This window comes from Lissotriton vulgaris, chromosome 8 (genome assembly GCF_964263255.1).
Source record: "Lissotriton vulgaris chromosome 8, aLisVul1.2, whole genome shotgun sequence".
Taxonomy (NCBI): Eukaryota; Metazoa; Chordata; class Amphibia; order Caudata; family Salamandridae; genus Lissotriton; species Lissotriton vulgaris.
Genome location: NC_141696.1, coordinates 1,306,119,787 through 1,306,144,769, shown reverse-complemented (window position 1 = coordinate 1,306,144,769; position 24,983 = coordinate 1,306,119,787). Strand labels below are relative to the sequence as shown.

Genomic DNA, 24,983 nt, shown 5'->3' with positions numbered 1-24,983 from the left:
CAAATGCTTGTTTTTAAAGCCTTTATTTTTAGGTTTCGACTGGGGAACGGAGCTTTTAGCTCCGCCCCCAGAGAAATCTTATGTCTCTTAGTGTGTACTCTTAGTCCCGCCCTCTGTTTCATTGGCTAGCTCCATAAATGGAGGCTAGCCATTGGAACAGAGAGGCGTCCGTCATGGCTGGACCAGATTCGGGGGCGTTCCCGAGAATCTTTGGCTTTTGGCTACGTCATGATACGTCAGCCAAAAGCCGGGAACGCCCCCGAATCTGGTCCGGCCGGGCCGTGCTTGCTGCTGTCCTGCCTTACTCTGTGTCCCTCCTCCCGCCGTCCCCCCTCCCCTCGCTGTCCTGTGCACGTTTCCCGCCTCCCTCCCGCCGTTCGTGTCCTCTCCCGCCCCCCTCCCGCCCCCTGTGTCCTCTCCCGCCCCCTGTGTCCTCTCCAGCCCCCCTCCCGCCGTCCGTTCCTCTCCCGCCCCCCCCCGTGTCCTCGTAGGTGCTTGTTTGTTTCAGAGCAGTCACCCGAGGCACCACATCCAGAGCAGCACTGGGACAGATGTATTGGGGCGGAGGCATCGTGAGTGTTTTTCCCCGGCACGTTTCCCGCCTCCCTCCCGCCGTTCGTGTTCTCTCCCGCCCCCCTCACGCCCCCTGTTTCCTCTCACGCCCCCTCCCGCCGTCCGTGTCCTCTCCCACCCCCCCCGTGTCCTCGTAGGTGCTTGTCTTAAAGAAGCCGCACTGCACCCATCGGAAAAGAAAAACAATCAACTACGAAATATCAGTGTGAGCCGCACTTTTTCGCGCACGCGTGCGCATCACTAACTCTATTGCACAATGGCTTCATTACTTCACTGCGCGGCGGACTCCAACGTTCCGTGTTTGTTTACCATTGGCAATAGCGCTACCCTATCAGCGCATGTCTTACTAAGCTCACGTTCTTCGGCACCGTCACTGGTTCATTTCTATGTTGTTTTCACTATTACCATTTCAGGGTGACATTATCATCACTATGCAGCGAAAGTCTATGCACCGTTATTTTCAGTTTTCACTGTTCTACAATGGCTTCATGACTTCACGACGCGGCGGACTCCAACATTCCGTGTTTGTTTACCATTGACAATAGCACTAACCTATCAGCGCACGTCTTACTCAGCTCACGTATGTCCTTATAGTTCTTCGGCGCCAACTGGTCAGGTGATTTCTACTTCGTTGGTTTGGTGACTGTTTGCCACGGACTTGCTGTAAGTGAAGATTTATTTAGTTAATAGGGGCTATAGGGCACGATTGTTAATTTCGGCGGCATCTATATTTCTACTATGCTGAATCCATTCTGGCATGCTTCCTGTATTGCCTTATGTTATCGAGTCTATCCGCAGGGGTGACTGCTTTCAGTACACAATCTGTAATATATGTTTGAAGGCCAGGGATTGTTGTTTCTGAAGGTTTTGTTTTTTACTTTTTTTCTGCACATATGTGGTATTCTTAGCCTTCTGGCATGTGCGCATTGTAATAGACTTAACTTGATCTGCAATCCGCATGCGTGAAGGACTGCTGCACACCGGTTTCAAATAGGAAGTTCTATACTGAGGGGCTGTTTATTCATGTCATTCGGAGACAACTGCGCTTTGCCTTCCATTATGCACGGCTTCATAATAGTACCTCTCTCATTCAGAAATGTGCCTCGTCTATAACTGTGGCCCCCGCCCTCCCACTCCGCGCGGACTCGCAGTGCAGCAGTCATGCCAATGTTGTGTTCTCAGTTACCCCGGCAACAGCAGTGATGGGAGGCCCAGGCCGTGATCTCACTGCGGGATCAGGAGGGGGCGAATGTGTGACTGGGATGCTGAAGTGAAGTGCAGGGCTCGGGACAGCGGGCGGCTGCCTGCACCCCGACATTCCCCTGCTGTCGTGTGTGTTGTGGAGATGGCTTCGGCTCTGTTGTGGTGTAGTGTTTAGTTTGTTGGGCCGGTGATGCGTCAGCACCGTACAGAGTTGCTTCTGGGGCGCAGGTGGCGCCGACATTGGTGGGGGCCAACGGAGCGGCTGATAAGGGGACTGCTGCCAAGTTATTTCTTTATATAGCGCTGTTACCAGCTAGTGGGGTAACTGTTTAGGGTGGCATAGAAGGGTGCGAATACAAGCAACAGTATGTGTATGGCACGTTACTGAAGCTCTACGCATTGGAGCTTTCGGGTTTTGAAGGAGGTTAGATTGCGAGAGTTTGAGGCGTGCCTTCTCCACCATAGTATAAACTGAAGGCTCAGATCATGAGTCAGGAGTGCATGGGCAGGGACCCCGGCCAGCCGCGATTACTGTTAAAGCGCCTTTGCCCTTTTACACTCCTATTATGAGTTTACACCTCTTGGAATGGGTGAAAACTGTGCGGATATTGATTGAATTAGCCTGTGCTGCTCTGCGTGTTATTCTCTTTACCGAAGGGTTTTACTTAGACATTTACCACCTGCTCAAGCTCCTCACAGTCTTTGTAACGCAAGCGCCACACGGTCTGTAACTAAAGGTCTCAGACACTCTTCACTGTCTAGCGCCGCATTGTAATAGACTTAACTTGATCTGCAATCGGCATGGGTGAAGGACTGCTGCACACCGGTTTCAAATAGGAAGTTCTATACTGAGGGGCTGTTTATTCATGTCATTCGGAGACAACTGCGATTTTCCTGATTATTGGGAGCCCTTTTAACCCAAAATAATAATTTATCTGGTTTACATCTTTAGATTATGGGCTCCGTGACCGTGTTTTCCCCTGGTCTACTTGATTGGATCAGTGTCTTTTTCTGCTAAAAGTTTTTTGTCAGCATAAGAGGCAAGAAACGCTCAATGAGTTTGCAACATTTTGAGATATCCTACTAGTCATGACCGGGGCTTATTAATAAAACTTGAATCTGTCGCATTTTGACTTGTTGATATTCTCAGTGTTATGGCTCCCCCTCCCATCGCAATATTCTCCCAATAAATCATTACCCCATTACAGCTACCTAATTTTTTTTTTTTTATTATTTGACCTACTAACGTGAGTGTACAAGCGAGAAGATAGCTGTGTCCACATTTTGCCTGTCACACCAGGCATGTTTGCCGGCTGGGAGTCGCTTGGTCTGTAATTAGTTGTCACTCGTCCCTCTAAATCTAGCCAGCACACACCCCGCCTGATTGAGGATGCATTAACACGCTTCTGTTCTAGAGTGCCACAGCACGAATCAGTGTTTCCAACGTTCTGTGCGCTGCAGCTGCTGCAGGCGCCTGTCCCCACTGCGCTCCAGGCCCCTTCCTGAGGATGCTGTATGCACCGTTCGACCTGGTAGCCCTGTGTCCCACCCCCGTCCCCTGTCTCAACCTCCTCCCCGATGCCATCTAGGGACGCCAGGCTGATAGCTCAAACCTGCCAGGAGCGGCTGTGTTCACAATACCGGATCAGAGAGACCCCACCAAGGAGACAGGGACAGATATACAGCCGTGTGTCGGTGACAGCACATGCATTTATTCACCACCAAGTGCATTCTACAGCATTTGATTTCATGTGGGGCTCTCTGTGTGGGGGGGGGGGGTCTGTGTGTTTGTGTGTGCATTTGCGAGAGATTAAGCTATTGGCACTGTAAATGACAATGCCAATTATTTATCTGTTTTCAAAACTAACACATAAATAAAAATGTTGTCATTTACAATGCCAATAGCTCAAACTTTTCAAAAGGCGAAACCATTGCATTGTAAATGCTTGTTTGTAGTTTGCAGTGTTACAAGAAGAGAACTGTGACGTTGAAAAAACAGATTCAGCAAGCTGCCCATAACACGTCCACAACACTGGCCACCGTAAATTAAAAGTTTTAACTAACAATTGAGCTTCTTGGAAGAGCATCAATTTAGGCTTCGGTTGTAAGAATTAAATGACTAATGTTATTGTACAGACTATTCACCTTCCGAATGGGTTGGAGCGAGGTAAATTGGCACCCATTTTATTGTATCCCCTCCCTTTTTTTAGAAAGTTCATTGTTCATAGACAATGACTGTCTAACAAAAGTCTAGCCAGGCAACCAAATATATATGAAAGAACAAAACTCAGTGACGGCTCCTTCATTGGGGCGTGGGAGAGTCGCCTCACTGCTTTCTCATAGTGCGCGAAGGCAGAAACATAAAATGGTAAACTACCATTTTATGTTTCTACTTCTCACACTGGGAGAAAGCAGAAGTGCCTGGAGTGCCTGGTTGGAGGCGGGTGGGTGGGCGGTCCTGCTCCAAGGCAGGGGGTGAGTGGCTTTGCCCACTGTTGTGGGTATTACCTGACTGGTCGGCCCAAGGACCGACCAACTCAGTCATGTGCACTCTCCCTTTTTCTCTATGTAGGCTGCTGAATGCAGCCTACTTATAGAAAATGGCCCGACTGGGGCGCTCTCCACTGCGCATCACCAATCTCAACGCTGCCATTGCAGCATTGTGATTAGCTTAGGGGAGCAGGAGGAAGGAGGCTGCCTAAATCGCGCCAGGACTAGAGCAGCAGGAGCTGAGGCAGCGGTGTTGCATGTCCCGGTGGAAGGTACGTTTTTGATTTTATTTGAATTTCCATCCCGCTCCCCCCGTGAACCAGCGCACATCCCCCGCAACCACCTGAGACCCCCTCATGGGACGGATTCAAGGTCCAGAAACACGATGCTGCAAGGTCCTGCCCATCCGGTGTAATGGTATGTAAACCCCAGCGCAATAAAAGGTCGTAGGCCTGGTCAGGCCGCTCAGATCCATTGCAAAGTACTTTGTAATCGCTTCTCATTGGTCCAGGATGTTCTAGGGGTTTGGGGTGATGCGGTGCACAAGGTTCACTTAAAACTCCACACGCGAGGACCGGTTAAGACGGGAACCGAGGATGGACAATTGTGTGCACGTGACCTGCATAACTTTGGGCACCAACTCGGTAACAGTTGGTCCCCTTTAAGCCTCCGTGGAACCCCATGCACGTCCACCCCACGCATCTCATCCAGCAAGATAGCCCAAGGGTTCGCATACCTGCTGAAAAGGAGTATCTTCTCGTTACAGGGATTAAATCTAGCAAGGAAGCTGCATCTATTGACTGTTTGGGGATTATGCTGTCATGCTCTTTTCAAAGACACAAACTCAAGCTCTTGCGTACTTTTATTTATTTAATGCGACTTGCTCTCCTTACAGTTAGCTGTCCCACACTTAGGAAACTCTATAAGAGAGGAATGCAGGCTTTTGTTCGAGATACCAGTAGCCTTAACGAGAGAATGCAAGCTGCAGTTACCTAACAACATTTGGGTCATATAAAAGTGCCACCAAAATCCGTTGATCGTGTGAAACATATTTTGCTAAGTAGAATCTGGAAAAAAAATACTTTTAAATAAATTGCATGTCGTGGTGGGTTCTTGAACTTGGCAGACATTTTGTATTAGGTTGCATCGTTAAGTTATTCTAGCCTAATACGTCTCTTATAAAGATTCAGGTGAGCTCTTCATCGCTTTAACAACAAATTTAAAAATGCCAGAAGTTACCTTTTAGGTAAATGCAATTAGTCTGACTTTAATTGAAAAATCTACATTTTGGTCCTTAGCTCATTGCTACTGCAATTTACTGTACACTCTAAATGTTTCCTTTTTGAATGTTTCCAGTAGATAAGGGACAACCAACACACACTGTGTGGTACTGATGCAGAGGGTGGGTAAAACCACTGCCGGCCTGACAGTGACCTCAGCTCCGTTCACTGCGCCCGGATGGGAGACAAACATTTGAGATTATGTGACCCGGCTTTCTCCCTCCAGATCAGCGGTTGTCACTGTGTGAGGTGGCTCAGTAAGGACAGGGGATAAGCGCCAAGCAGGACCACCTACGTGTATTTTATTTAGATCCTCGACCTGGACTTGAACCAATGTCTAAGTGGTATTTTACTGCCACGTGCCATTCTGACACTAGCTTTAAATTCAGTGAATGGTGTCCCCGGCTCTTCGGGGGTGAAACAATTCAGTTAAGTAAAAAATGGGGCACATAGCAATCATTTCATGTGGGAAATTAAAAACAGGGTATATATTACGGTGGTATGCCAGGAACGCCTGACTTCTGCATTGACAAACCAGTCTCTTTAAGTGGGTGTGCATCTGCAACTACGAAGGAGCACCAACAAAGAAGGAAGGGCAGATGTTGCAACCTCCTGCTCACCACTGTTGACGCGAATTATCTTGTGGAGGACATGGGTTTCCTTCTCAGAAACTTTTTAGGTTGGTTCTAGACTGTTCTAGGTCAGATGTATGCTGTGAAGTCTAATTGTCATGAGTGAGGAAGTTTTAGCAGTCTAGTTGTGATAGATGGCAAGTAAAGAAGTCCCGTATACGGAAGACCATGATAGTTCTCCAACCCTCCTTTCCACGAGTGAAACGTATCCCCTTTGTTCCAGAGGTACCCGTGGCTTGTTCAATCTTCCTGCCTTTTCTTCTCCGGGTCGCCTGTGTTTGAAATCCCAGACACATCTATGTAAACAGTTGGACACATTTACATCAGCATACGCAAAGATTGTCCTCTATAGCTCATAAAAAATGGCAATTTAATAAAGGATTCTACCCAGTATGATTAGGAATAGTTGTGCTACTGCGGTACCAGTAAATTGCTGTTAATTTTAGTTCCATATTCCCAGAGCATTCTCATTATGTGTCACACTTCTAAAAGGTTTCTTAACTCCCACATCTCTAAACAGTAGTATTGACTGAGCTGTTCTTCACACCTTCTGGTTTGCTTGAAAATGCACCATTTGCCCTCTCTTTTTTCAAAATTTTCTAAGGGAGAGAACCCCCGAATCCCCCGTAGGTGTTTCAGGCTCGCTCGCCGCAGTGAAGTACGACAATTGTTTTACGCCACCACTTTCAAATTTCACCAGCCGCCACTGACAAAACCTGACTTGTCTGACATGTTGCATGCTATCTTTTTCTGCAGAGACTTCCTCTCAGACCCCGTCCCTACAGTGTTGCATAATGAGCTTCAAATTGCCTGCCAATTCAGCATGTTCAGCTCTTGCTGACCAAACACCCCAACTAAGTTAAAACAAGTAACCTTATATAAGCACTCACCAAAGGATAATATGGTAAATATGAGCAGGTACAATATGAGTATGAATGCATAAGATAAATCCCTTGTCCCATCCTGTGGGGCAAAGGTGTGGAAGGAGGCTGTCTGTACTGTAATTATCATTTTAACACTTCAGTGAGCAGTCACTCAAGTGTACACAGTGATCCCTGAAGAGCCCCTTCTCAAGACAATTTGGTACTCCTTAATTTGATTTGCACCAACTGAGCGTCACTAGAATGCAGTCGAGTCCGACATTTGTAAATAAAACTTTGTTTTTTTACATCTTTCATAGATACAATGATAACGCCCTGAAGAGATCACAGGCACCCAGTCCTGGAATCGAAACGCGTCGGCATTTTACGAGGAGGATCTGTTTTGTTATTCAAAGCAGTTTACCAGCAATTGCTGGTTTAAATAGGTGCCATTTAATGACTACACTCCTTTTTGTTCTGAATCTATACAAGTACATTTCATTTGTATGTCCAATTTTTTGATACACAAATTTATCACGTATGGTTTTGTTTAACTGTCTTGTGCTTTATGTAGAATGTTAGCATTCATGTCTTTCTTAATCTGTTTTGCACTGTTATTTGGTTGTAAATTAATATGTATAATAATGTAAATATATGGATGTATAGTGCCCTTTTTTTGTCGTAAAAAAGATTTTTCAAAAATGTAAAGTATATACAAATAGTCGGTACTAATAAATACCTCGTCAAACTTGACAAACGCTTTTTTGACCTTTTGAATTTCGTGTAAAAATTGTGGTGGGGAGGCAATTTTCTTGTTGTTTGCAATAAAGATATCTGCAGCATTTTAGAGAATCCGAGTGTTTCCTCTTATTGACAGGGATTTGTGCAAAGTATACAAGGGAGTTCTGGCATCCCGTCTCAGACCGCTCGAGACAGCCCGTTGTTTTCCGACCGGAAACTGTGAAGAAACTTAAATAAAATATATATATTTATTTCACTGAAAAAACACTGGTTGATGTTCTAGTTAGGTGAAATGTTCATTCACAACTTAACATGTTAAACTCTAAAAAATGTAGAAATTCACCACTTATAGTTTCAAGCTCTAAGGTAACTAACTATAACTCCTGCCATGCACAGTTTTCTCATCAATAATTTTATTGCAAATGTTGCAATGATATTATCAATGATGTCATAAAAGATCGCAAGAGTGATTTAATGTATGGGGTGATTAGTAAGGCATGGCGAAGGTGAGCGTTGTAGTTGCCGTATGGGACGAGTTATTAATTACTTTAACCTTCATTGATTTTTTTTGGTTTTTTTAAAGGTTTTTTTAAGGTTATATATATTATGGATTAACCATGTAAACTTATTTATGTGAACGATTCCCAGGGGAACCAATTTTCATATGTTTCTACCTTTTTATATGTGGCATGGTCTCTGACTGTATTGTAGCCCTTGAGAAGAAAAGAGTTTGATTCCGTAGAATATATTGTAGTCTGGTAACAGTGATTAGTTATTTTCTTTATCTTTCCAGTGTATAGTAGTTCTAATGAAATTTTACTTTCCTCAATTTGCAAATGTTCACTATCTAACATTTTCTTGAACTTGTCTCTTTAGAATAAAGGGTCCTTACAGTTTGAAGATAAGTGGGGCTTAATGCGACCAATTGTACTGAAACTTCTGCGCCAGGAATCTGTCACAAAGCAGCAGTGGTTCGATCTTTTTTCGTAAGTAATAATACATTTCTAGACACGTTTATTTCAGTTCCTGCTGTAGAAGGAAACTGTGGATAGCAATTGTGAAGCTCTTATATAATGTCTACCAAATGTATTTACCAATTTTATATGGCCAATGCGACATTGGCAATAGAGTGTTTCTCTAATTAAAATAAGGCAAGGTATGGCATGAGGGAAAGAAGACCACCTCAGTGGGAGAATTGAGTATTTATAAATAAAAGTGAATGAAATAAAGCCTGACTAGGACGTTCGAGGAGCACACTTGCATTTTTAAGGCTTTTCGAAATGGAAGAAACACTAGATTAATCCTGATTTCATACTAATGGCCGGTAATCCTGATTTCATACAAATGGCCGGTGATCATATACCAATGAAAGCATTTTGAGTGTAACCTGATAGCATCAGACAAAGCTCAGAAAGCAACACATCCAGGGCTTTTGGGAATGGAAGTGTTTCAGTAATTAAGCCCGATCAAATTACTGGAGCCTGGGGTAACTGTCTGAGAAATACGTGATTACATGGTTGGGAAGGAAATGTCAGGATGTTAGGCTAATGGGTAAAATACGTGGATTAATCTCAGCCACTGGTAATTACTTGGGGTTTCATTCCAGTCAGTAATCCGACATATGCAAATAAGCCTTGTATTCCTCTGAGGCATGTTAATATATGCTTGTTTTATTCTGCTTTTGTTATTCATTCTAGAAAATATATTTGCTTTTAGTTGGAGGGGCATTGAGAAGGTAAATATAATAATATATTGGTAGGTATAGTGAGAAAGTACACCTTCAAGTGGATGGACCTGACCGTGGTTGCGTGGGCTGAAGTTCTGCACTTTCAGTACAGTGGCTGAGTGGCTGTGATTACTTTTACTGTGTGTGATAGGCATTAGTGAGTCCTATTAAACAACATCCATGTGTAGGGATTATACATTAAGAATTATATCATACTTAAACATGAATACAGGTTATATTTGACCACATTTGTGTGACCTAAGTGATACAGAACTAAATGGTGGATTCCCAGGGTAAGGACTTGGGTTTTGACCTGAACTGCATCTGTGATTTAGAGCAGTGTATTTGCATGAGCAAGTTGTTCCACATCATTGGGAGTCGTCCGTTTCCTCTATGTTTGCCTCCTAGTCACCCCCAGATTGAGATGAACTCTTAAACTCAATGTAGTTGCATTTTGGGTTGCAATTTACATTAGTTCTTGTAGATGTTTGAAGAGTTATTCTTTCGAAGCATTTGTACTTGAGAACCATGAATGTGATTCTGGCTATAGCAGGAGTCTATGTAGGCAGGAAGCATTGACAGAATATATTTTTATATTCAAGTCTTGAGTTGGCCAATATCCCTCCTACGTTGGGGTGGTAATAATGTGCAGGGGATGAATGAGAAAAGTATTAGGAGTTTTGAGTTGTTGGAGGTTTTTTATTACTTGAGTTGAGAATGAGGTTCGCATCCCTCTACACTCCCCTGTGTTGTGCTTTTGTTTTGCTTTCTGATGGATGGCTTTTCTGAAAGCCATTCAATTTGATGCAGTTATTCGCCATCATACTCCTTTTTAGGTCTCGCCTGTCGATGCGCATGCGCATCGAGCTTGCGAGACTATGGGGGCTTAAACAGTCTTTAACCAACTTGCAAGGAATCGTGGCGATTCCTTGCAGTGCCCGTGAAATTCAAGCTCAATGCGCATGCGCATTGAGCTTGAAAGCGCGTGCACATGCCCCCAGCCGCCTGCCCTGCTGCTTTCACACCCTCTCCCCGCCTCGCTCCGCCCCCTCCCCTGCCCGCCGTGTCGCATTTATCCTCCCCCCTCCCCTTCTGTGCCTTCCCTCCGTCTTGTCTCTTTTGGCCCCCCTCCTCCTCCTACTCTCCTCCCCCCTCCTCCTCCTACTCTCCTCCCCACTCTCTCTCTCACAGCCTCCCCCAGCTCCGCCCCCTCACTTCTTGGTTGCACGGCCGCTAGGCCGTGCCTCCCCTACTCTCCTCCCCCCTCCTCCTCCTACTCTCCTCCCCCCCTCCTCCTCCTACTCTCCTCCCCACTCTCTCTCTCCCAGCACAACCTTGCCGCTCAGGTTTGGACCCCCAGAGCGTTTACTTTTCAAAGTAAGTCGCAGATTAGAGCGTTACTTGTTTACCTTGTTTCCCCTTCTCTTTGTTCTTTGTGCCATTTGTCCCCCTCTTTTATTTGGCACAGAGTCGGCTGTACCTGTGTAACCAGCCTCATATTTTTCAAAATAAATAAAAAAAACGCACATGTATATAACCACACAGAACTCTCAAGGGCCATTGCTGAAATCAAGCGCCATTCACATTTGGCTTCTGGCAGCTTAGCCTACATCATCGGGCAACATTTCCGCCCCTTTTGGTCATTTGTTTTCTTCACCGAGAGTGACAGCATTTTGCTCTTAGACCTGTGCAGGCAACCTAGAAAGTAGTCCAGATCAGAGCCGTGGCTGGTGGGCCAAAGTCTGCTTTTATGTTTTCTTTAATAATATTATTTGCAGTTTTTTTTATTAATTTATATTTCAATCGTTTATTTTTTGTTTTGCTTTTTTTGTAAAACAGATGCGCACCATCCTTAGGCAGCACTGTTATGTACCCCTTCTGTGCCCCGGATCTCAGAAACAGTATATCCGGCCACCCAGAGCACATGCCGCATGCGGCCCAAAGGCGTGCTCAGCAGGCATTAAATAAAATAAATACATGGCCGCACGTGTTTGCAGCGTCTTTAGTTTGAGGTGGAAATGTCTGCATGGCGCTGTATTTACTGCACGCTGTTACAGGCTAACCTGACCTGCACCATGTGCTGCTTTGAAATGTCATGTTGTCACACGCTGTGATACATTGTCCCCTGCAGTGATGCGCAATATGGAAAACCTCGACATGAATAGATTAGCCCCAGGTTCACTGTGCCTTCCTCGCGCCCTCCTGGCCTTCCTCCACCCCGCACCCTCCATCACGCTGTTCTTCTATACTTACAGGCTGTCTTTGCTCTACCTTTTCCCTCTAATCCAGGGCTGGACTGGAAACCCAAAGCAGCCCTCCTCCGATGGAAATACATGCGCCCCACCCTCTTGCTGTTTGCTCTCACTACCCCCTCCCCCCTCCTTTCTTCCCCTCCCTCCTCGTTAGCTTGTCTCTGTTTGAGGTGGTGTTTAAAATACTTCAGAGCAATCTCAAGAGCGTGGCAGTCTTTTTTTTTTATATAATTCATCTTCACAACTTCGCGCGCGTGCACTCCCCCCACCCATCCGCTTTCCCAGTCTTCTTTCCGAGTGTCTTGTGTCTGAAGACATCAAATTGCTCGGCTGCTTGATTATACAGTGTCCTGTTTGCACGAAATCTTAACGTCTTCAAAGGGATGAAAGGCTACCTCAGTCCTGACAGACTTTGAACTTATGACCCCCACGTTTACACAGATGTTGCAGGCATTAGAAAGCATGAATGTAATAGACTCCCATACATGGCATTAGAAAACGTGAATGCATATACACAAATGCAGAAATCTGCACAGTTGTACAGACAAGGAACACCAACTGATTTCATTGCCATCTTTTTAATCATGATTATCTCTCCACTAGGGAATTTAACAGTAGTGCCCAAGACTAATAGTCAACAGAACCTGCTGTCAGATTTCAGTTATTTACAATAGTTTAAGCTATTGCTATTATAAATTACAATTTTTTTAATTTCAGTATTAATTATTTAAAAAAATTAAAAGCCATTTGTATTTGTTAGATGAATACATCTAAGTCACGTACATACAAAACATGTTGCATTACAAATGCTATAGGTGTCACATTTGAAAAAGCTTAAAGTATTGGCATTGTAAATGACAAAGCTATTAATTTGGCTATTTTCAAGACCAACACATTAAAAAAAATTGTCATTTACGAAACCAATAGCTCCAACTTTTCTAATGCGAGACCTATTGCATTTCCAATGATTGTTTTCTTGAGGAGCATTGACTTATGACATGTTGACTTTATATGCTCTTTACACGGTGTTGGCAGTTTTTCATGCCTGCTTCCTCTGAAAACACCTCCGTTCACATGCTCTTACTCTTGTTTTTCTTTCTCTACAAAGCTTCCAGTTCAGCCCATATCAGAAATGCCATCAAACTCATGTGTCTTAAAAATGTGATTACTTAGTATTGTTCCAGCCTCTAAAACATACATATTCACATCGGAAGCATTATAATTTTTTTTTACAAGAGTTGGTCACCCCATTAGTTAGAGCGTTACCAGAGCTATTTGACCAATATTAAGATCAAGGGTCTCTAGTTGACTTTGTGCAGCTCTGATTCCTGTTTACTTTAGTGCCCCAAGCTGCTAGGTCACAACTTCAACCAAGAGCCTAAAAGGGTCTCTATTCACCAACAGAGTTTTTACCTCAGCCAGTTCATGACAATGCCTGACACATCCTCAAATCTCTGCAGTTGATACTGTTGCACTGTGTCACGTGACTTGGCGCCCATATATATGTATATGTTGGTGATTATACCAGTCCTTTTTGCTGAGTCATGTATAGTAATATGGAAAGTGGCTACTAAAGGCTCTACGGCCAACATGCAGCAAATACCTCTTTCTATTTCTTTTTCCAGTATCCACTATTCGTATATCAAGGCTCCTTTCTGGACCCTAGCATGTAAATGCTATAAAGAATTTCAACCCAATTTGTAAAAATCTCCCCCAAATTAGAGTTTTAACGTCATAAACAGAAATTGCCAATACAAGGTATCAAATGTCTTCTACAAGTCCAGCCCCTGCAAAAATTGGTCTGCATTTATCATTGACAGCTGTCAACATGACCCATTTTCAGCTAGGTCCTTGCGTGGTTTAGGCGCTTCTGCAATCTTTCGCCCCTCATGGTTTGAGGAAGTACACCCACTCTCTGCATACACTTCTAAGAGTTTGTCCACTAACAAACCAGCATTGCCCTTCCACTAAAAGTCCATTTATGTCGGATATCTGCCTTCTGCTCATACTCTCCTTCTATTCCTGGACCTCCTCCGTAGTCATTGGGGCCTCCACTGTTTGCAGCTACACCTCTGTGAGCTATATTTAACCAGCAGCCCATAATAATTCTCAACTACAACCCCATCCAACGGCACCAATTGGGAATATAGCTAGCATATTTAACACCCTTCTAGTTAATAACATCTCTGCTGTCACGGTTGTGAATATGCAAGATATTCTGCTTAGACCAATCCTTATTCAATAACCACAAAAGGTCTTCCTTATCAACCTCTTGGTATTGATATCCAAATGTAGTAAAGGTATACTTACTCAGTTTATCCTATTCCAGACATCTTTCTCTTTTTCAGTCCGCATTTCACCCATGATTTCAGGAGCACTCAAGAGTGGCCTCTAACTGGTCAACTCTATATTCCAAAATTAATAATTTCATTTTCCAATTGGTCTTGCACCCCAAACACGTTACCCAGACAAAAGTGTCTCCCTACCACCTTTTGTGCCTCCCAATTCAATGGTTGAGAAGGCACGGAGCCCCATTTGGAAATTATCGCATCCAGATCGCATTACGAACATCCAATCGAAATCCCACTTCTGTCAATATCTCAGTTTTAAAATACCAAGTAGGGGTCATCTTCTTGTATTCCCCTATGAATGCTCAATGTGCTTTGAGTTATCCTCAGCTAGGAAGTGGCCCAGGTACCACTTCCAGTGCATTTACCATTGATGTTATCACTCCAGAAAAAATCAAGTGGGTTTTGGAAGCCCTGAGGAGCAGAGTAAAAAAAATAAAGTCTCAGATCTGATTGATATCGCCTCCTCACGTGAACTGGGGCCATCTTCTGCTTCACAAAGAACAATTCTCTGGACTCTGCTGTTTTGGTATAAGATATTCCACTGGCATCAGGGTTCACTTAAACATCAGAGGCATAGGCCAGGATACTCCCCAGTAGTAGAGCGCGCTATAAAATGGTTTATAATAATAATAATAGGTAAAGTCCCCATCCCAGAACATAGGCACTGCTGCATCTATTCTAAAAAAACCTCAAATCATTCCTGTACAAAATGCACATCCAGCACATTTGGCAAGTTCCTGCTCAGCCAATATACTAAAATAAATCTACCCTCCCAGCCATGTGGAACCATTCGGTAACAAAATTGAACAATGTGCAATTGAAGTCACAACACACAGTGTATATAAGGAGGATGTTTAGAAGAGTCAACCACTTCACCTTTTATAGCCAATTTAACTTCAGAAAGATTTGGACGTGTCTCTTAGAGATACAGCATCAGCACTCTGTGGTGTTTGATAAAATAAATTAATGTCTTTTGAAGTGACCTGTGAGGACCTCAACATTCAAAGACAGCATCCCAATCATCATTGCCATACTCCTTATTTCACCCAGCTATGACCCATAACACCCATATCACATGGACACCCAACATTATCAGACCAGGCCTAAGCATGGTTGTAAGGAATACGCACTAATAAGGCAAACCCATTCCTTAATTCTACCAAACCATGGGCCAGGAGTAAAACTGTAAAAGCTCCCCACCCAATAACACAATATGACAGCTCCCAAGAAGAAGAACAAACTCTTTTCCTTTCTTCCCACCGCACTCCATTTAATAAAAATACGGGAAGACCATATACCTCTGTCTCAGCAGGGAACTAATTCTCAGCAGCACAATACAGTCTGCCATAAAGGAAAGGAAATGATGTCAAACCAGCAAATTTATCATCAGAAAACGTCATAGTACTTCAACAGAAAGAGACACAAGCGGAAGGCAAACGTCTGCCTACCACTGTTCACTGGTGGGCTGAATCATCGAGCAGGCATCCCCTTAGCATTCTGCTTCTCCATCTCCCAACATACTGCTCAAGCCAGATTTCTGTCGTGAGCCAGCATTAGAGGCTCTCCACACTCACGGTCAGCTGTTTTAGCTTCTCTGGTCCCAGGGCACACACTGAATTGGAAGTTGATCCATGCTCCACTGTGCCTCTCTGCACCTTTAGGCCATGCTGCTCTTTCCAACCAAGTTTCGGGAGAACTGAAGTGTGACTTTCCATCTTGAATGATCTTTCACGTAACTAAACATATGCACTCGCAATGCTATGATTCGTGTCTCTCTCAAGTTGTAAAACTGTTGTAGTATCCCCCAGTACTTTTCTTTTCGCACTTAAAACAAATCACTTAGTTCATGTGACTTCAAACGCATTACGTATTCAATATTTTTAATTGTTTATTAGCTCGTATAGTTCAAATTCTTACTACTTCATTTATTGATTACACTTTTCTGGTTGATTACTCACTTAATTAATTCAAACACAAATTTCTAGTGATGGCTGTCCCAGTGTATTTCGGGCTGAAACATCCCTTATTTATTGGTTCAATTTCTCACAAATTCTTCTTTAAATTCCGGAACTGTTAAGCATGTGCTATGCACTGAAATTCTACTTTTTAGGCGGGATAGCAGTTTTCAGCCACTCAGTGGGGGCCAGTCAACATCCGCCCTTACTGAAGCCTGCCACAAACTTCAGTGCCTGGAAATATGGGTGCAGATCTGTCCTTCTGCTCCTACATTCCGCCCCTGACTTGAACATGTTTTTTCCTGTCAAAGTTTATTAAATATGTTTGTGGACCACCTTCTGCTAGAATCTCGAAAAACAGTGGTGCACATGTTAATCGCCTCAAAAATCGATTGTGCGAACAACCTTTACCAACGTTTCCCAAAATGTTTGACCAAATGGCTGCAGGTAGCTCAGAATGCAGCGACATGACTAGTACTTAAACTTCCTTGTCATTCTTGAGTCTTCTGCCACTTAAAACAACTCCATTGGCTACCAATGTAAAAACATATTATTTTTAAATCTTTGGTCTATGCACGTAGAGAGTCGTTGATACAGGCCCCTAATATCTCCTTGATCGTTTTAAACATCATAGTATGAATAGAAATCTGAAATCTTTTAATTCATCTCTTTCATATTCCGAAATCTAGAATGATCAAGAGAGGGGCCAGATCTTTTACTTTTCTATCAGCAAAGGCCTGAAATAAACTTCCCTTGTCTCGCCTATTTTTCAACACTGAATATATATTCAGAAAATAACTGAAGACCAAGTTGTTTTCTTTACTGTGATATAGATAGAAAGGAAGTACCTTAAATCACAGTGCCGGGGCACCCTCCATGCAGCTATTAGTGTTTTACAAATTCTCATTCATTCACTCATTTGACCTTCTCTGGATCATTCATTGGTAATGGCAATTGTATGCTATCCATGTTGTGGAGGTCGAGCTTATTCCTGACATTTGGGGGTTGGAGGAGGATTAGGAATCAAAGCTGATGTTTCTGTTTCTTCAGAACCACAGAGACAGATTCCCGGGGTATATATGTGGTGTCCCTCAGAATACTAGTGCACATTGTCGATTTGTGTAGTCTGTGCATGCCCATGAACAAAGCCTGCATCTGTTGCACCAAATCTTGTGCGGTAGTGGATTAGGTGGCGTTGGTCAAGTAGGTACTGTGTAAGTAATTAAAATGTGTATATTTAAGTTAGTTGTGCATTGTAAATGTCTCTTATCCTTGGATAGATTACAATGCCTAGTCCCTGTCTGAGATTTCCTCGCACATGTCCCTCTGACCACTGTATGCTGAAGTTGTTGTGCAGGTAGGCGCTTCTGCATCTACAGTAGAACTTTCAGAAAGTTAGAAAGGCATTTCTGAAACCAATGAGGAAATCCCTGATGCAGCTGTAGAAGGCTGGTGCAGAGTGGTTTTTTTTTAAACATATTTTTTTGAGTTTTTCCAAAGGTGAGTCATACAGCATCATATCAAATCGACACATATTGTCCTACTCTTAGTGTGTCGGCGTACAGTATTCGTTTCTCACAGTTACAATGATATCAATGTTACAAAATTTAATCATTTCTCGTAACTCTGCAGCTCGTTACGGTCCTGTCGTGTATTTAGGTTGTACCTGTACACACAGTCTTTATTACTTATAAAACATTACCCAACTCTCCCCCACCCTCTAGTTCCCGGTCTCAGACTATATGGGTGAATATACATGAACCATAACTGTTAACACATACTCGTGATTAAGGCATATATATTTACACAACTTCTCTTGATATACAATTTGTTTGGGGGGTGTGGGCACCCTTCATTGTGATATCATACAATGTTTTAACTTTCTTGATCTGTAGCCAGTGATCTCATCTCTTCTAACAAAACCTCCCAATCCATTGCTATTGGCATTTTTCGCAGCCCTCTTATTTCTTCCCTGCGCAACGCGGCACCTTCTGAACAACTCCATCGCAACATTTCTGTGTACCAGCTGTGTATGTCTGGGGGTTTACGTGACTTCCATCTCATAGTGACGGTTCTAATAGCTAGTATTAATGCAAGGTCTATGAACCTGTATTGTACTTTGTGCTTGGATAACTGAACATGGAGACCTAAAATGCATTTCTCCACCGTATTGTTGATGACATGATGTGCGGCCGTCACAGTTATTCTCCTGATGGTATCCTAGTATCCCCTCACCTTCGGGCACTCCCATAACATATGAAGTAGGTCCGCCACTTCTGACATGCATCTCGGGCATGAGTGTTGTGTCTGGGGAAACATTTTATCTAGCCTACTCGGTGTCAGGTAAGCGCGGTGTAGGGCCATTGTCTGTATAAATTTGAATTTGGCATTTCTCGAGGTTTTCCTGGGGTTTTCAAGTACTGCCGACCATTCCTTGTCTGTCAGGTCTCTACATATGTCCGCTGTCCAAACTGCCCTCAGTGCATCTAAGGAGACTTGCGTGTGGGAGCTAATGCCAGCGTATAACCATCTGATTAAGTGACGTCCTCTGCCCATATAGTGTACCATTTTATCCAGCTCATTATCGGAAGGTATTCTCCTCTGTGGACCCCAATGTGTTTTTATGTATCGGATCAGTGCGGCATGTGTTAGATACAGTTGTGCTGGGGCTTCTGTTTCATTTATAAAGGTATCATGATCAAGTAGTGTCTCGCCACCAAATAAATCCGCCACTGTGCTAATACCTACTTCCGTCCAGGGGGCTAGTATGCGTTTAATGAGCCTGCCGCTCGCCAATGGGATGCCTAATAACGATATGTTGCCCGCATATGTAGAAGGTGTATTCGTGTACTGTATCGCCGCTTTCCAACATGTGAGCGCTGTATTTAATAAAGGGGGGAGATCACTCTGGGTTCTATTACCAGGCAACAACAAGGCGTGTAACGCCCCATTGTCAATGTCTGTGTCTGTGTAATCTAATTCAAGCAAATTACGTCCCGTCGTCCAATATGGCAACCATTGCAGTTGGCAGGCCTAATAATAAGTCTGGAACACCCAGACCCCCCGTACGAGCACCAACTTGCACCTTTTTCAAACTAATACGCTTTCTGCCCTTTCCCCATATAAGGTCTGTGCCCAGAGTATTTAGTAATTTGAAAGTTTCCTGTGGTACTATTAGTGGTAAATTTGTAAAGTAGTACAGTAATCTTGGCAAGACATCCATTTTTGTTATTGCTGCTCTACCCATGATAGACAATGGCAGTGCAGTCCAAAAAATTACTCCAGAACGTAAAGCTCTGATTGCTCTGTTTAAATATCCACCTAGCATATCCTCGTGCGTCCTGTATATTTGAATACCCAGATACCTGAACGTGGATGGCGTTACTAGAATTCTAGTATCCCCGAATTCTGTGTCGGTAATATCCGCATGGTCTGTGAAGAAGAATGCATGTGTTTTCGTGGTGTTCAGAGCCAGGCCCGATAAGAATTCAAAGTGTCGGTATGTCTCATACATTGGGGGTCAGGGGCCCTCAGAGATCGTGTATATACATAAGAATATCACCGGCGTAGGCCGAGAATAAGTGGGTTGTGTTCCCTATTTGTATCCCCCAGTCTAGGAAATCTTGTCTTAGTTTTATGGCTAACGGTTCCAGTGCCAAGATAAAAACAAGCATTTGCAATGCAACAGGTCTCGCATTAGGAAAGTTTGAGCTATTGGTATTGTAAATGACAAATTTTTTATTTGTTTTGTTTTTGAAAATAGCGAAATTAATAGCTTTGTCATTTTCAATGCCAATAGTTATAACTTTCGCAAATGTGACACCTATAGCATTTGTAATGCAGTATGTGTTGTATTTACGTGACTTACATGTATTGATATTACAAATAACAATGGCTTTTAATTTTTTTCAATAATAAATACTTAAATAAAAGTTATTGTAATTTATAGTGGCAATAACTTAAACTTTTGTAAGTAACTTTTGTGTAGATTATGTTCAGTGTATTTTATTGTGACGAAAATCCAAGAACAGAAGTGAAATATCAACATCTTTTTGTTACATTTGTAATAAAGCTTGAAACATTGTGAGAATATATTTGAACCAGTTGTTGTTGAATGGTTGCACAGATTGATGCTGTGGTGGTGCTGAGTGATTCTGTATGCAATGCTATGTTTTGTTTTGCTATCCTATGTTTTGTTATGTTATGTTATGCTATGTTTTACTATCCTATGCCTTGATTTGTTATGCTATGTTTTGTTATGATATGCTATGTTTTGTTGTGTTTTATTATGCTATGCTATGTTTTGTTATGCTATGCTATGTTTTGTTGTGTTAGGTATGCTGTGCTATTATATGTTTTGTTTTGCTATGCTATGTTTTGTTAAGCTATGCTATGTTTTGTTGTGTTTTGCTATGTTTTTCGAGGTTGTTCAAGTGACTAGCTGGGTTGTTGGGTAGGGGGATTGTAGTTTGCTCTACACAAATCAATTTGGCTGTGGCTTCCGATGCCGGTCTGACAGAATGTGCTATGTTTATCGCCTTGCAACTGAGAGTGCCGCAATAGAGTCCTAGGGGGAAAAAGCAGCAACCAAGCTGTTCATGAACACGTACATTATTAGGTAAGACAGTAAGTGTATAGGAAATAAGCGTAAATGTACAGTAAATACCGACACCAGAAATGCACACACAAATAAAATCCCAAACGCGGTAAAAGTTTAAGAGAAATAATAAATTTAAAAGTCGCACTGTAGTTGCTCAGATGCACGACACCGCAAAGGCAAAAGGAAGACTAACACTAACAAAGAAAACAAATTAAAGACAAGGAAGAGGGAAAGAAAGGATGGAGGCTGAAGGCACGCTGAAGGGCGAGGGAGGGAGGAGAAATGCGAGAAACGTGTGAAGCAGGGGGCGGGGGTAGCGGATACCTTTGAAGTGAAGCTAAGCTTCACTTCAAAGGCTTGTTGGCATAGCGCACGCTGGGGGATGACTGTGGGAGGGAGGCTGGTGTCTGTGCACACGCTTTTTATGGCAATGCACATGCGCATTGAGTGAGCTTTTCACGGGCACAGCATGGAATCGCCCGATCTCGGTAAGCTCTATTTAAGCCCCTTTATATCTCGCTCCGCTCCATGCGCATGCGCATTGATAGGTCGCGAGACCTAACAAAAATAAGTGTTCTCCCACAATTCTGAATGGGGGTGGGTTGTAGCCTAATGCAGCCGCTGGGGATCCGGAGAGATGACACGGGATACAGAAGGAAGGGCGTGTAGGGCCTGAGTCCTTGTTGCCGACGACCACCTTTGGGCTGAGAGCCGAGATGGAAAGGGAAGGGAGGCCAGGGATGAGAGTTGTAAAAAAAAAAAAAACGCTCCGGTTGCCGTGTTATTAAAGAAAAAAAGGGCACACGCCTCCTGCTGTGGGTTGAGATGGCACAGTGTGCACTTCAGGAGAGGGTGTTAAGGAGGACCTGAGCATGCAACTGCGCAAGAAGCACACACTTTAGTTACTGTAAGAACGGTATTGATTCTAATTGTGCGTTGTCACCTTCCAGCCGTGTGATCTTGCTGTACTGTGTGTCAGGACCATTAAACTGCCAACTAGTTACATGGCGAGGTGGCAAAAGAGCTTTGAGGGGAATTAAATAGCTCAATAGTTAGGGTACCCAATGCAGTTAGGTTTCCAAACTGTGGCCAACAGGTAGCCCACCTGACAGGGCAAATAATGCCTTCATCCTTCACAAGCTCTCTAGCGCAACATGACACAACTGCATGCTAGCAACGCATGTAAATTAGTGCTTATTGTGTTTATGGAGTGAGCTTTATAAACATTACTACATGGGGCATGATGGCAATTAGGGAGACGTAAGAGTGAGCCATGAAAACCCTCTTTTCAGGGAATGGACAGGGAACAATCATCACACAGCATTGGTAGTGAGGGCCACAACAGTACACAAATGGGCCTGGCACCTCCAGCGCTCGTCTGCCAGAAGGAACTTCTTATATTTAAAATATTCAGTCAACTAAACCGGCGTACTATTCTATAATACACAAATGCGTGGTGTCCATTTATTTGAAATAAACACCAAAGAATACTAATATGGCTATTTAAAATGCGACAAACCATCGGCTTTAATGTGCATAGCAGAGGTGTATTGAAAGAATTGTCTACTGAAGACGTCACTGCCTTTCATGCTATTTATGAAATGGTTTTCACCCCAGCCAGATTCAACGAGCATACTTACAGTAGCTGTAGGTAAGTGCACTTCTAATGGACAAACACCAATTCTTAGCAGATGATTCCGAGCAAAAGTTCAGAATAATGTTTCACTCTAAAGACATAGTTGTTTTTAACTATCTTCTAATAGCTGTGCAAGTATCATTGGTGCATTTTGTCAAATAAAACGAATTGCATGTCTCAGGATGTATTTCATACTGAGTTCCATTAGTATGAAAGCGAGGGAGGCCGAAGTAGCAGCACTGTCACTTCTCGAGCAATGTGGCATGACTGAGTGTTTGGGGGGCACGCACGTACTCGGAGTCCAAATGAAAGGGTCATGGCAGTGCGTATCCACGCATTCATTATGCAGTACGTGCCACTACAGGAGCGCCTCCTTGGCTGAGATACCTACCTGACTGATGAAACTAGAAATGTCAGCTGCCCTTCTTTCAAGCAATTAAACCAGTGTGTGTGAAGGGTCATCAAACCGAAAGGGTCCTTGAGGCTGAAACTCCAGTTCATTACATACCAGTTCAAACAGAACAAGGCATAGGAAGGCGAAAGACGTGGCTCATTCAAGAAGCGCGGCCACGCTAATTAACAAGTATCATCCAATCTGCAATCAAGTGGTGCCCCAGAGCCTAGAGAAGACCTACCAAGAAATTGTTGGAAGCAACACGTAATCCTTCGGATGGCAAATGGTGATCACTTTCGCGGCCGCTTTGATGTTCTCAGTGGCCGCGCGGCTCACTGAGAACATCAAAGTGGCTGCGAAAGTGATCATGCAGGCTGACAAATGGTGCGCGCGCCCGGCGCACATGCTCTGTACCCGATCCGCCTGCAGCCTTTGATGGCACTTTCAGCAGCCCCACTAAATATCTCGCAACGCATCGCTTGCACGATAGCTAGGCAAGAACTAAAAAGAGACACAGGAAATGTTAAAATATTTATTTTAACGACGCGCTCTAAGATGCAGTATCTTTGCTAACATAAGCAGACATATGATTAGAAATAATATGATCAGCATTGTTACAATTCCATAAAACACATAAGGAGAAATCCTATTACTATGATGGTAAAAACACGTCTTATAGCGCCTAGTATATCACCCTCCCTAGCTAAGAACTATGTTTTATAAAATATAGGTCTCTTAGGCTTGTGTGCGGAACCCCATACCTTTAAGATCAGCAGGAGTAAATCACATCAGGATCTGCAAAAGCTCTTTCTCTCTGGAAACAAAATTCTTCCAAGTGCCTGAAATCATGCCTACAGTGCAATATTAAAGGCACCAGAATCTCCGTTGCCTTGCAGCTGCATGTATGTTATGTCTAAAACGTGAGCCGATCAGCCCGAACAACAGCTACCTTGTTATGATAACCTTGGAGGCTTTAGCACTCACTGGGCAGACTAGGGTTGCGATGTAAGTCTAGGGATGCCGAAAACGAGCCTTTCTCATGTGAAGTAATTCACGCAGCCTAACTTACAACAACAGTTGTATGCAGTGTTGTGTGCAAAAGCATTAAAAGGTAAAATGGCGTTTTAACTTCTAATAAGCATATGCTAACATAGCAATGTGTGCAACAAGGCCCAGCCCTAACTACAACCTCCCCTGATCCGAGAACGCACAAGAAGTGGGGGCAATCTTTAGAACGCAGAGTTCAAGTTCGAATGAGACCGAACCAGGTTAAAAATTTCGCCAAACTGGACAATTGGGAGTAAATTCCGAAATAGTAACCAAAAAATGAAAAACACAACAGGGGTATATTGTATCAAACACCTATAATGTGCAGAAAAATTGAAGCAAAAAAAAATTAATGAGTCTAGTACGTGTCTATGAAGGAGGAAAAAAAATCATCACTTCAATCCAATAGCGTATAGGCACAGTACGTCGCAACAGCCTCCTATAGGAAGTAGTCAGCGAACATTTCAGCCATCCAATTCAGTAATGGAAAATAACACACAGGTTCTACAATAACCGGATCCTCTAGCACCATCAGAGGACAACTCGGGTGTTCCTCGAGATAACTGCGTGCCAGAAAGTCATGGCCTGCAGTCCATATATTCCAATTACCTAGGACTCCATGTGCCTTTGCGCAGGCCATTATTTCGATACCAGAACAGTCTAGTTCATGAGCAACTAAGGGACTCAATAATAATCTGGGTTAAGAGACACCATATTGCAGAGACACAAATCCAGAGCCCATTCAAAACTGCAATCCAGGCAGTGAAAAACTGGCTGCACGCATGTAAAGTATGAAAACCGGAAAGATAAACCATACGCCACACTCTAAAGTAGCCAGAGGCAGCGAGCCATAGTATTCAAGCATATGGTCACGAAGTTGGAGCAGATCGTCGTGGGGCACAGCTGTGCAACCATTTTGGAGTAAGCAAATTAACATCAGTACACCGGCAGCCACGGCGAGAATCAACAGTGAACTGCCGAAGAGGCTGGAAAAAATAGAATGAAAAAATGCTGGTATCACACCAAATATAGTTTGGAATGAAGTCACAAGGCCAGAACTTACTACTTTAAAAAAGTGCGCCAAGCCCAAGGTCGACGAGGCATTGAATATAGTACGAGTATTAGATTCATGAAGGACGAATGTTTCACACGCAGATGTAAGAGCGACTTCTTTTTGAGACAAAGGAGCCCTTATTCTACTCATCTTGTTGAACTCTGCTTTCAAGGTCAGCATGGAAGGCCA

General features: G+C 43.4%; 1 protein-coding gene across 1 annotated transcript in view; it reads left to right on the top strand.

The window, feature by feature from the left end:
- CUL5 (cullin 5) overlaps positions 1 to 24,983 on the top strand; it is a 787,955-nt gene that overhangs the window by 72,742 nt on the left and 690,230 nt on the right. Inside the window, exon 2 of the mRNA XM_086935237.1 lies at positions 8,656 to 8,765. Within this exon, the coding sequence (XP_086791363.1) occupies positions 8,656 to 8,765 (110 nt within the window). The remainder of the gene's footprint in view (positions 1 to 8,655; positions 8,766 to 24,983) is intronic.